The 12,866-nt window shown below is 51.4% G+C and overlaps 5 protein-coding genes across 5 annotated transcripts; 3 read left to right on the top strand and 2 right to left on the bottom strand.

The window, feature by feature from the left end:
- Positions 1-904: 904 nt before the first annotated feature.
- On the top strand, positions 905-1,498 carry HER10_EVM0008300 (NPP1 domain-containing protein; the record flags this gene model as incomplete). The annotated part of the gene is made up of 1 exon (XM_035477827.1): positions 905-1,498. The coding sequence occupies one exon, from the start codon at positions 905-907 to the stop codon at positions 1,496-1,498; it is 594 nt and encodes a 197-aa protein (XP_035329723.1).
- A 1,055-nt stretch (positions 1,499-2,553) lies between these two features.
- HER10_EVM0000669 (uncharacterized protein) lies at positions 2,554-3,102 on the bottom strand (the record flags this gene model as incomplete). The annotated part of the gene is made up of 2 exons (XM_035470440.1): positions 2,554-2,868; positions 2,959-3,102. The coding sequence occupies 2 exons, from the start codon at positions 3,100-3,102 to the stop codon at positions 2,554-2,556; spliced, it is 459 nt and encodes a 152-aa protein (XP_035328784.1).
- A 3,314-nt stretch (positions 3,103-6,416) lies between these two features.
- HER10_EVM0004160 (uncharacterized protein) lies at positions 6,417-7,663 on the top strand. The gene is made up of 2 exons (XM_035473812.1): positions 6,417-6,771; positions 6,836-7,663. Exons 1-2 carry the CDS (start codon positions 6,546-6,548, stop codon positions 7,654-7,656), a joined length of 1,047 nt encoding a protein of 348 aa, XP_035329187.1. The 5' UTR covers positions 6,417-6,545; the 3' UTR covers positions 7,657-7,663.
- Positions 7,664-8,123: 460 nt separating this feature from the next.
- HER10_EVM0001014 (methanesulfonate monooxygenase) lies at positions 8,124-9,308 on the top strand (the record flags this gene model as incomplete). The annotated part of the gene is made up of 1 exon (XM_035470778.1): positions 8,124-9,308. One exon carries the CDS (start codon positions 8,124-8,126, stop codon positions 9,306-9,308), a length of 1,185 nt encoding a protein of 394 aa, XP_035328827.1.
- Positions 9,309-9,338: 30 nt separating this feature from the next.
- HER10_EVM0009281 (uncharacterized protein) lies at positions 9,339-11,657 on the bottom strand. Its single transcript, XM_035478772.1, has 4 exons — positions 10,977-11,657; positions 10,795-10,862; positions 10,363-10,727; positions 9,339-10,297 (listed from the first exon to the last, which is right to left on the bottom strand). Exons 1-4 carry the CDS (start codon positions 11,254-11,256, stop codon positions 9,499-9,501), a joined length of 1,512 nt encoding a protein of 503 aa, XP_035329836.1. The 5' UTR covers positions 11,257-11,657; the 3' UTR covers positions 9,339-9,498.
- Between the last annotated feature and the right edge of the window lie 1,209 nt (positions 11,658-12,866).

Genomic DNA, 12,866 nt, shown 5'->3' on the forward strand with positions numbered 1-12,866 from the left:
ATTTCTGAAGAAGTCGCCGAGAATGCACACGGGGCCGGCTCGACCGAAGGTACACTTTCTTCTGGGAAATTCCAAGGCAGAACTTGTAGATCCCGTACGGATTGCCGGGTCCGGGGCAGTGTCAAGCAACCTTATTCTCCGCCAGAAAATGACGAGAGTCAAGTATGAAGTGGTCTGGATTCGGAAACACCGCATAGAAGCTCACATCATATTCAAACTAATTAGATCTTGCATGAGAGAGTTCGCAGGCTATAACGGTTTAGGTGGAGTCAACGTTGAAATTACATGTAGGTACTGCGATAAAAGTCACATTGAAAGTCTGAAGTCAGCCACTAACAAATAAAGTCACAGTAGTATCCGCGTTCGTGAGCCAGTGTGTGCCAATTGTTCCAATATCTCTAATGCCATCGCTTCCTTCATTCCAATCCACCCGATCCAACTGTGGTCTTTTGTAGACTCTTAACTTCCGGCAAACGGATTCAGCATGAAGCTCAGCATATTCCAGCCATCGCTTGGCTGCCTCTTCATTCATGGCGCATTGTCGTCTGTCCTCCCACGAGGCAATGATGATTATGCCGGGCATCCGACACTGGGCCACGATAAGATCGTCCCGCTCACCCAGAGCGCCTCGACAGGACTTGAAGGACAGTTAGAGCTTCGATTCAATCCGTTCCTCTATGTTTCAGGCGGCTGCGATCCGTATCCCGCCGTAGATGCCACCGGCAATCTTGGGTAAGATCAGACTTGCTGTCTTCCACATGATCCATGGGCACGAAATGAGACTAACACAAGGCGAATTAGAGAAGGTCTGAGGCCTACTGGAGGTGGCAGAAGCGGATGTGATGCTGGAGGCACTGCCCAAGTCTATGTCAGAGGTGGACAAAGTCAGGACCGTACTGGTATCATGTTTTCCTACTACATGCCCAAGGTCCGCTGGGGTAAGGGCAACAACGAAGGTCATAGACACTACTGGGCCAGCGTTGTAGTCTGGTTGAACCAGTTTGGCTGCGGGGAAGACGCCTCATCCGTGTCGCCTGTGGGTGTGTCATTTACGACCGATCATCTTGTCTGGGATACTGCACCGGCGGGCAAGATTTCGTACGCTTCCTCGGGAGTCGGTGTGGATACGCCGACACACCCCAAAATGCAGATTCACGACAACGCCTTCTCCCCATTCACGGGTGCTGATGGAGACAAGGTGTTTGAGCGCACAGCCATCAGCTGGTTTTCTCTTCCCGCGGCTGCGCAGAAAGCTTTGTCGGATGTCAAATACGAAAAGACTCAAGTGCCATTCACCGACGCCAACTTCCAGGCTCACCTGGACGCCGCATACCGAGAGAGCTTTTACGGCGGGCTTACAGACCAGGAGGGGTGCTTCAGTCAAGAGGCTGGATCCAGTGTGAAAGAGGATCCGATCAGCAATTCGCCCCCTAAGGACAAGGAGCCAGCTGGTGCTCCGCCTCCGAGCGGCGAGAAGGGGCCCACGAATGCGCAGTGACTGATAGAGGATTAGGATGAGAGGCGCTACTGATCGATACTTCAACAATTACACATATCCAAGATAGAATAGCAACAGGCTGCCCAAAACCTGTCAGAAAAATTCAAAGAATTATGCATGTAATCTGAGCTTTGGGGGAGGTGGTCAGCATAATATCCTTGTGGAGCCGAGCTTAAGTATCTTTGATAATCCGAGAATAGACAAGATAAGCTAGAATAGTTTAATCCGGCCGCGCTATAAAGGCGAAGTTTCTTTGGCAAGCTCTTCCGAAGCAGGTGCTTAGTGAAGTAATATAGACTTTTCCAATCAACCATAATAGACTCAAGGACAAGTCAGCGCAGCATTATCTAATGTAACAACCATGCAATGTCGACCTCCCCACAGCTTCTCGGATGAAACGAATGATGCTTCTATGTTGTATTCGAATGTCTTACTTTAATATCTCATTTGTATCATCGCAGAGAGTCTACCTACCTCTGGAAAGCGATAATATAATATGGACGTAGGAACTCAATCTACCTTACCCAACCAATTTACGCCGACTGACGACTACTGGGAATACTTCCTATTACTAGTATCCCTCCTGTGTCAAATATTGGCTTGTGACTATCACTATCACATCTAGTCCTAGATAGAATAGATTACTCAACAGATTATACGACTTTTCTTTTCTTTTTTTTCTTTGGGGTTGGGGTTCTCTCATGATACTCAACAGAAAGTGACAGGGATATGGATTCGAATAGTTAGGTCAAGACATAATTCCTTAGTACTCAAAGGACATGCTTCAGAATGATTGGTAAATGTTATTCAATGCTTGATGGATTTTGTTGCATCCCATGAAATTCCAACAGTGCCACATTCCGGATCTTGATACGGTTTGCTACCAACCCCCTCTCTTCAAGTTATTGATACTCTACTGAGTTATTTTCATATACAGGTAAGATATTTTCTAGTACATCTTCTAGACCGAGTAATCCGAATGTAACTTGTTGCCCAAGTTTTCGCACATGGTGATAAGAGCAAATTCGAACGGTCGCCATCCCCCAGGCCCCAGCTCAAAGAGCCTGACAAGTCAAAGCCATACCATTATCCTGAGCCTTCTGCAGAAGTTCGTCATAAGCAGAGTCCATCTCGGACTGCGTCAGCCAGCCGCTCTGTCGCATTGCATTCAGCGCATTCTTGAGGTATTGCCAGCAGTCGTATCCGTTCGAGGGGAGAAGATCCGTGTCATTGATAAGCTCGTCGACTTCATCGAAGGTGTCGACGTATCCGTTGATGGGAATATTGGCGACAAGTTTCGGAATTGCAGAATCGACGTAGCTGCCTGACTCACGGCGATCGCGGTCAAGCTTGAAAGTTCGGGTTTGGCCCTTTTGAGTCGCGTGATAGCGATAGGATACAGCATATTCGTCGCGGTCTATCACGATAGCTACGTGATAAGATTGTTTGTGGTAGCATACCAGCCTTGCTTGGAGCTTTTCGGCCTCTCGCTTGTGTAAGGATACGTCCTTCGCTATGTCTCCATTGTCTACGGGAGTGGCATAGACGCTGGTGACGTTAAGAACGATAGATAGTAAGGCAAGATAGAAGTAACCAAGCAACATGATTAAGAGGGGTCAATTGCCTAAGCAGGAGTCTGAAGATTTAGGCTAGTGATGCAAAAGTAAAAGGCGAGTGGTTGAGGCACGGTAGAGGGCGTTTAGTCTGCTCAAATATCTTCGATGAGACACGACGAGATACAACAAAGACTTATATCCTCTCTTGTCTTAAGAATGACTGAATGAAGGCGCTAGCCTCACTTCATGTGACACCGCTCCATAGGACATTTCTCGAAATTGACAGATATGAAGAGGCAGAACTAAGTTCGACGTAAGACCCGTCGTCATTTAGGTGGAGCGGCAAGACCGAGGCTCAATGACGATCACCCTTCCGTCTGGGGCATGGAGTCGAGTTGGATACTTTCTGAATGTCAGAAGGTTGCTTGACGATAGAACTCGGTCACCATGATTGAACGGTCCTGTTTTGACTCCTTGTTTGCAAACGAGAAGTAAAGGATGGCACTGGCACATGATGGAACAGGTAGCATGCAACCTACATGCTGAATGCATGCAAGGAATTTTACTACGTATGGAATACCTTTCACATCACAGGGGTACCAATCAAAACTTATGGAAAGATTCTAGTCAGGCCAACACTGATGACCATGCCAATCCATCAGTGCTAGGTTGGAGATATTCCCGGATTCACCGGATATAGTGTACTATAATCAAGCTTTCACCGCGACAAGTGTCATTTTATTCTACGGAGTAGTCCGCTCTACACTCCAACCGAGCTCAAGATGATCTTCTAAATAGTACACAAGTCAACTCCGCCAATTATTGATTTCTGGTCAAACCAATGCTGGATCCCCATGGTAGTTGTACTGCACCGGAAGAAACCGAAATCTACCAGCGTATGTTGATAGTGTTTTTACTTAGCAAAAGTGTCCGCCAGGCATTGACCCTGGCGGGCGTTCCACTACCCCTTGTCATGGTGAACCGAGGTGCCGTTCCGGCGGGTTATTCCCATTTTTGGACAAGTGCTGCATTGCTTTCGCTTTGCCTATAAGTTTGAGTGCGCAAACTACTCAGTACTTTTCCGTTAGGTGTTTCGATTGTCTGAGACGCTTTAGGTGGTCTCGGCATGACATAGCCCATCACGGCAGGTCTCAGCTGCTCCTCTGACTACGAGCTATCTACGCCGCTTTAAGCAACGATTTCACGTCGATTTCCACTTCATGTAGCAGTCCTGACTCAATCATCCTCCACTGGCAAGAGGCCCAATTGTCCCCGTTCTGGCAGAAAACGTTGTGTTTGAGTTTACCAGGACTTGGAATACGCGTATATTCAACTGCCAAATGATGCGAGCGATTCCCCTTCGTTTTCGGAGTCGGGTTTCGGCAGCTAATAAGGACCGGGCCCGCCATTGCTCTCCAGCCTAAATGACTCGTGAAGAATACAAATACCGCTGCAAATAATATCACGGCCATCGAGAATCAAAGATTTCTTGCCCGCCCTCTAACGTGATGCGTGAAAGATGTTTAACGACTCATTCTCAATCAGGAGGCGGCTCTTGCGAGGCGCCGGGGGTATGGACGACACGGCGACAAGCACGACCGAAAAGCACGACCGAGAAGCGGGCCGCCACAGACCAGTTCAATCTCAGCTGCATCTTTGATGTTATCGCCCATGGACTGCTGATGTAGAGACTGTAGTTAGCACTCGACAGAGCTATTATTGATACTCGCTGCTTTCTCGTATCAGCCTTCATCGTATTACTTTTAGCGGGAAGCTGCTGCCTAATGTTGCCATGGCGACTAACAAAAGTTCCCTAGACTACCTCACTTTCTTTAGTTCTTTTGAACAGTCTCGTGCTCTCGCTATCTGGCCACTTGGCGGGGTTTGCGTTTTCAATATCTCTTCAGGCATAAGCGCACAAGTATCACTGAAATCGCCAAGCACACTGGTACTTGCTTTCATTCTCCCTGCATCAGCCCTCACCTCGAATCGGAGTCGTAATGTATCCTAAGCTTGGTAGTGGTTTTAAAAACGGCGGGATTGCAAGTCTTGCGATCCTTCTATTTGCCACGACGGTAGACTGCATCACTCCGCTATCATCTGGCCTCGCTAGCACTGGAAAATGCAAGCCGGTGACTTGGGAAGATTCCACAACCCCCGGCCGACCCGCGGCCACGATTTCACGACCACGGGCATGCGCAACTCACACAACCATTCATGGGATCAGAGGTGCCGACACAAAGCCTGGAGAGATCAACTGTCGCTATACTAGCGACACCAGTGAGAACGTGGGTCCGGATACCTGTCAAGAGCTCGCAACTCGTTACGGGATTACACTAGACAAGTTCTTCTTCCTCAACCCTTCTCTGGACCGAGACTGCGGGAACATACTTCCTTGCGCCTCATACTGCACTCGCGGATGTACGTGACCCCAATGCACGAGCTTGTACTGTAACCAAACTTATCTTTCCACTCGCGTTAGTCGTTGAACCGAAAAGGGCGTGGGATGGCATATGTGGTCCGTCGCGTCCGGGGGTCACCTGTGTCGGGACGAACGGGCAATGCTGCAACTCTGAGACCTGGCGATGTGGTCAGAGAGAGTAAGTGATAGAGTCCCGATCCTTTCCTAATGTTGATGGCCGTCTATCACCGGAACTCGAATATGCTGACCATGTTCACCACGCTTCAGCATAGACTGTGCTCCGGGCACCTGCTGGGAGGGTATTTGCTGGGGCCACAAGGTGTACACCACCGATGGGACCTGCGGATATGCCAACGGGAATCGCAAGTGTGCTGGCAAGCAGGGAACTTGCTGCAGCATTTATGGCCGCTGCGGCAGATATGAAGACTTTTGCGGCGCTGGAATTTGCCAATCCGGAGACTGTGAAAGTCCACAGTCACATATGGACGTATTCCTCATGAACGAACAGATATGCCGCATTTGAGTGGTCCATGTAAGTACGCAGACAGAGTATGAGGCTCAAGGCAACGTTGTCGGAATGTGTTCTCCCCTTGATCTGGCAGGGCGGGCTCGGATTCTGACGAAGGTGGGACCATGTGAAAATAGAAGTGAGGGGCATTTTGCGATACCCCGCCAACGTGGGTAGCCTCAACTCGATCGCACGGCTCTCCTGGTAAAAGCAGATAATCTTCATGTCATCAGAAAAATAAGCTTAATCCGACTAGTGATGCATCTAGAACCATCAGAGACGGCTCGTAACATGACAGAAGCCAATGATTGCTCGCAACCGGTGGGGTGAGGCAAGACGGAAATCACTTCCCGTTCTCCCTAGGTGGTTAAACATATTTCCGGGAGCGGTTTACTCACGATTAGAAATCCACGCCGACGTCATAGAAGACAGCAATAATTAGCTACGTAAGTCACACGTAAATCACGCCAGTGATAACATCACTTCCTTGCCATTTATAAGGCGAGCCCGCAGTTCAATTTAGCTTCCTCATCTTAACTGTATACGATACAAAGCGTTACAATGACTGCCAAGATCTTCATCACAGGAGCCACGGGCTACATCGGCGGCGACGCCCTTTACCAGCTGTACCAGAAGCACCCCGAGTTCGAATACGCGCTCCTCATCCGAACTCAGGAAAAGGCAGACAAGGTTCTCGAGAAGTACCCGAAAGCCAGGATTGTCATTGGGGGACTCGATGATTCGGAAACCCTAGAGCGCGAGGCAGCATGGGCTGATGTCGTACTTCGTAAGTTGTCTATATCTTAGACACGAGCTAGACCCCCCACTGACCTTTATCTCACCTCGCTCAGACACCGCCGACTCTTCAGACCACGCAGGGGCAGCCAAGGCCATCGCAAAGGGTCTCGTATCGGGCCACTCGTCATCCCGGCCAGGGTTCTGGCTGCACACAGGCGGCACCGGTATCCTGACCTACTTCGACTCGGAAGTCAAGAAGACGTTTGGCGAGCACGACGACAAGGTCTTCAACGACTACGATGGCGTCGACGAGCTGGTCAACTTGCCAGCTGCCGCATTCCACCGCAACGTGGACGAGATCGTCCTTGAAACCGGCAACAAGCACGCCGATTCCGTCAAGACTGCCATCGTCTGCCCTCCCACGATCTACGGCCAAGGGCGAGGACCCGCGTCGGGAAGAGGCCGTCAGGTATACGAACTGGCTACATTTGTGCTGAAGGAGGGCTATAGTCCCCGTATTGGAAAGGGACTTGCTCGGTGGAATAACGTTCACGTTCATGACCTCAGTGTGGTGTTTGAGTTGCTGGTTGAGGCCGCGCTCGACCCATCTCGGAAGGAGGACAAGGAGATCTGGGGTGCCAAGGGATACTTCCTCACGGAGAATGGCGAGCATGTTTGGGATGACTTGTCGAAGCTTGTAGGGAAGGCAGCACATGAACAGGGCTTCATTAAGCAAGAGCCTGAAGTCCGGGAGTTGTCTTATGATGAGGCCGTCAAGTCATCTGCTGGCTTCGAGGCAGCCAGCTGGGGCCTGAACTCTCGGGCATCTGCCTTGCGTGCGAAGAAAGTTCTCGGATGGAAGCCACAGGAGAAGAGTCTAGAGGATGAAGTGCCGACCATTGTCAAGTCTGAGGCAGCTAGGTTAAAGCTTTAGAACCCACATAAACTCAAGGTATCATACCTAAAAATCGGTTGATCATCCGAAGTTTGGCAGCATTCGTACTTACAGCATTCGTACTTACAACATTCAACATTACATAACCAGAGACCAGTCGTCTCACGCGTATGCCAGTGCAAGTCGTGTGGAGGGTTGAGATAACACTCGATGGCGTGCTCAAAGTCGGCCGATGGCGGAGATGGTCGGCAATTATCATGCACATGAACCGGCGCAGGATGCGATCTCGACATTGCTCCTCACTTGCGCGTCATCTCCAACCTACCTTACATAAGTAACATTGAACAAACTTGTCTAATACCAAATACCGATGAGGATTCAGTACATATATCAAGACGCCTTAACTCCCATTCTCATCAACCAACCTCACTGTAACACTTAAGAATCACACGTTTGAGCCTCAATATAGTTCACCTCCCAAATCCAAACTTCGAATTACAATTACCATGCCTGCAACCTCAGTCCGCGAAGGCGGCCCAGAACTCAAAGGCCCCCTCGACTTCAAAGACAGCCCCCTCCGCAAAGCCTCTCGCCAACCTCTCCTCCTAGGCCTCTTCCTCAACCTCCAAGACATCAACTTCTCCACCCACCCCACAAAAAACACCTGGACCTTCGACTACAACGTCGCCCTCGTCCGCCGCGCCGAACAGCTCGGCTTCGAACTCGCCTTCAGCCGCACCCAATGGCTCCCCAAAGGCGGCTACGACGGCGAGGCCTCGCTCGACGCCTTCGTCGCCCTGGGCGCCATGGCCGCCGTGACGGAATCCATCCTGCTCATCTCCACCATGCATGTCCTCTACGGGCCGCTTCATCCCTTGCACATTGCCAAGTACGGCGCTACGCTGGATCACATCGCCAAGGGACGCTGGGGTATCAATGTCGTCACGGGCCATCGGGCCGTGGAGCACGAGATGTTTGGTCGGCAGCGCATCGAGCATGATCAGCGGTATCGGATGGCGGGCGAGCTGTTTGACGTGGTGAATAGTCTCTGGAACGAGACGGAGAATATCTCGTACGAGGGTAAAGCCTCGCCGTGGCGCCTCGAGAATGCGTGGGTCACGCCGAAGCCGCATTTTGGGCGCCCGATCCTCGTCAACGCGACGGGTTCGCCCGCAGGCATTGAGTTCGCCGCGCGGTACTCTGACCTCATCTTCATTACCTCGCCTGGGACGGCGCACATTGACAGCGCGCTCGAGACCTTGCCGGCCCATATCGCGAACATCAGGGCTGCCATCGAAGCTCAGGGCCGCAGCGGGGTCAAGATCATCATCAACCCGATCATTGTATCGAAAGACACGCCGGAGGAGGCATGGGCGTATGCGGAGAGCATCGCCGAGGGAACCAAGATCCAGGCGGGCACTAAGAAGTTTGGTACGGCGAACGGGGCGTATGATAGTGATGCCCATGCTTGGCGGGGTAGGAAGGATGCCAAGGAGAATAAGGGGCTGAATTTGGGAGGGAATATTGAAATTATTGGGTCGCCGGAGCAGGTCGTTGAACAGCTGGATGCGTTGCACAAGGTCGGGATTGATGGTGTTCAGATCAACTTTTATGATTTTGCGCCGGATCTGGAGTACTTTGGCGAGAAGATTTTACCACTATTGAAGGATGCCGGTCTGCGAGTAGACTGATACTGAGCGGATATGTTTCAATGCATATAGTTCCGATATCTTCTTCATCATTAACTTATACGATGATATTCTCCTGGAACCCGCCACATGAATGCAAAACTCCATAATCGCCATGAATGAATCAAAAACCATCCCACCCAAACGCTGTACAATATGTTTTACAAAGTCTGCAAAGACCTCCATCGACCCATCAAGAACTGGTCGACTTGCGACATTTTGGCGGCGGACTCAGTGGCGTCGGGCATTCCAAGTCCACGTCCTCCTCATTGACACCAAAATAGTACACATCATCATCTGAATCCCTTTCCGTCAACGCTATGCTCATGTGCCTCCTCACACTCAAATCCCTACGCAACGCCACGCCGAGACTGCTATCACTCCGCAAGCTACTCCTCACGCTCGCTCGTCGAGGAATACCACGCTCACGCTCCACGCCCCCTTCGACACGCTCACTCTCAACAACGATGATGCCGTGTTCGCTCTCCCGTCGGACCCCGTGAACCTCCACCACCGGCATCGCGGCAGCGGCCGCCGCCATCATGGACCCCGCGTGCGGAGGCATGGGCACGGGCTCAATGTCGTCGAGGCCATTGATGCTCGAGTGGTCGCTCTGCTTCCGCGTGCGCAGCCAGAAAAAGGTCGGACCGGGTTTCCTCATGCCCGTTTCCGAGGCGCAGCTGATGGACGACGATATCCTCTCGTTGTTGACCCCGCTCATACCTGAGCGAACGCGTTGCGGGCCCTCGCCAAAAGTCGTGTCCTCTCTGAACATGCCTCCGCCAAAGATGGTGGCGTCGTCGTAGTCGTCATTCAGGCCTCGTTGTCTTCGTTCTGCGAGCGGTCGGAGGGTGGGGATACAGCAGCAGATGACTGCGCAAGAGAGTTCTACGACGGACCAGAGGATGATGGATATCCCGTCGTACGTCATGTCGACCATGTCAAAAGATCCTGGGAGATATGCGATGCGAATGACGGATACTGCGCATGTTCTGGGCGGGAACAAACCCGCATTAATATCAAAGCTTTCATGAAGGATCGAGGAGTTGCAACTTACAGTAGCCCCAGGGCAAAGCAAACGACGAGAGCCAGCTTCTCTCCTCGACGAAGTCTCAGCCTCCCGAGCAGCGGTAGCGGCAAAACAAAGATGAAGATGTTTGTGAGCAGGTGTATTGACGCGTTGGCAAGCCACCATCCCAACACACTGACGGGCGAATCCGTCATCTCGCGCTTGAGTACCAAACTGTACGTGATGCCCGCCGAGACCATTAGCGATACGCCAAACAAGACGAGAAATGCAATGCCAGCGTTGCACAACATCTCGACCATGAGAAGAGGGAAGCTTTTGCGATATTGGAGTAGGAAGGCGATCTTGATGGTGACGAAGGCGATGTTGTAGATCATCATGATGAACATTGCGAGCTGTTTTGTAGCATGCGCAATCAGCATCAAGAGAAAGGATGTAATTTCCATGTTTGGAGAAGCTTACCTTTTGAGCTTTCTCAATTGTTTGTGCCTGCGTCATCCAGACATGCTTTCCAAGTCCGAATCTGGTACCTGTGTCCCTCTCACCCACGTCAGCCCATGAACTCCTCCATCATGATTGTCCTCTCCACCTGAACAACTCTTCTCCGCGACAGCGTCCAAGAGTCCGATATCAGAAAGGCTTACCCAAACACAGCATGATACCATGGAAAGCCACCGTAGCAAACGAAAGCGTCACCATCGTATCGTCGGCACCCCATTTGTTGATAACCCGCGCCCTCACGTAGATCCGCAGCCCGACAAACACAGTCGTGACGACGAGCACCGCAATGATGACGCCGAGCATCATGTTGGCGAGGCTCTCGTGGGAAAGCGACTGTATCTGCGTCGAGCCGAAGCCTCCTTCGGTGGTCTCATTGGAAGACACGTCCATGTCTTCCTTTTCTAGCCCGGGCCAGATCAACATTGAGTAATTTCGATGCCCTCGTTGTTCTCAATCTTTATTCTGAGACGCGCATCGGGGTTCTGGGTTCCGTCCTTTGGGCGACGGGAGTCCCAGTCGTGTTTCGGTTCGTTTATCTCGAAGCGAGTGCGAGGTTGGCTTCGCAGCCCCTCCGAGCTGCTTGTGAGCTAGGGGACTTGAAGCCCTCAACTGATATTACCCTTTTCAGACACGAGTGTGAATGATGACAGCATGCAGTCGAACAAAAGCAAGAGAGTTCAGGACAAGAACAAGGAATTGAGAAAAACCAAGAGAAGAGCAGAACCAGAAAAGACAGGTAGGGCCCCCCGCGGTGAAAGAGGAAAGGCCTTTACCACATATACGCGCAAAAGAACGCCACGGGCTTAAAGTTCTGCGCTTACACGAGCCTCAATCCATTCCCGGCATGCGTTCGGAAAGAGAATGTCTCAGAGGCCGCGTCCCCGGCTGCACGATGGTCGCTCCGGATCCGGCGAACCGATCCACGCTTAGAGTGCGCCCACTCGTGGCTGGATCTTCTTCCCACCTGGGTTCGATAGAGCGAAGCACTCAAGCACGCCAGTCCAACTTTTGCTTCTGTTCCAAATTCATCTTCATCATAGAAGAACTTTCGCCTCTCCTGAAACATGTAGCCATTCCCATAGCCGCATTCGAACCACCGAATTCGGAATCGGAGCCGGTAACTTGTTAGCATTTCGTAAAAACGTCCTGAGAGCTTCTTTCAGCACTTGAAGATGCTCTGTTCCTCAGCGGTATGTCTCACCCGCTACAAGGCGCCCTCTAGGGTATATCGGCCGATAAGAGAGTCCATGCACGAACCAGCTCCGAATTCGACGTGCGACAAACATGAACCCTTCCGAGGCTACCAATCGTTGCATCCTCCCTCGAACTAACACTTGAGTCGTAGAGGATGAGTCGTTCAGTCCATTTCTTCCGTGGACCCTGTCACACACCAAAGTACGCACACAAGGCTCATACGTAGTGAGGCGCGACGGTGTCTTCAGCCAAGTGGAGAAAGCGACCCTTGGGGGCGATCGATAGGATCCCGGAAATCTGGTCCGAAGACTCGGAATCGACCAGATCGACCTGTCACGCCTTGTCAGATTAAAGCCCTACCATGGCAGGCATGGCTGCTTGGGCAGGTGGACAGATATGATGTAAAGATCTCGGTTACACCGGCGGGTCCGTCATAAGACACTGATTCTCGTGGCGTTTACGTGGCGTTCCCCTCCATTGGCGTCAAAATTCATCTTCCGGTCCCAAACTAAACAACGCGGAGCCGGGCGCTACATTGACGGGCGGCCGGCTCGGCTTGCCGTAGGCAAGTATGATATCCATAGCGAGAAAACCTCTGAGAGGTTGCAAGACCGGGGTATGAACATGACCGATGCCCCGAGCCTGGGTTGCCTACCATTCGCCGGGCCCCAGGGCGGAAGCAAAGTCGCAAGATCGAGCATTGCGCAGAAGTCTAGAACGGCCCATGAATCGACGTCGTGGTTTTCGCAGGTGAGGAAATAGCCCCTGGTTTCGATCCAAAGTAACCTATAAGTAAAAGTCGTGCGCATACACTATACGTTTGATTTGGTTTCCGCTTG

Source organism: Colletotrichum scovillei (genome assembly GCF_011075155.1).
Source record: "Colletotrichum scovillei strain TJNH1 chromosome Unknown Contig00009, whole genome shotgun sequence".
Lineage (NCBI taxonomy): Eukaryota > Fungi > Ascomycota > Sordariomycetes > Glomerellales > Glomerellaceae > Colletotrichum > Colletotrichum scovillei.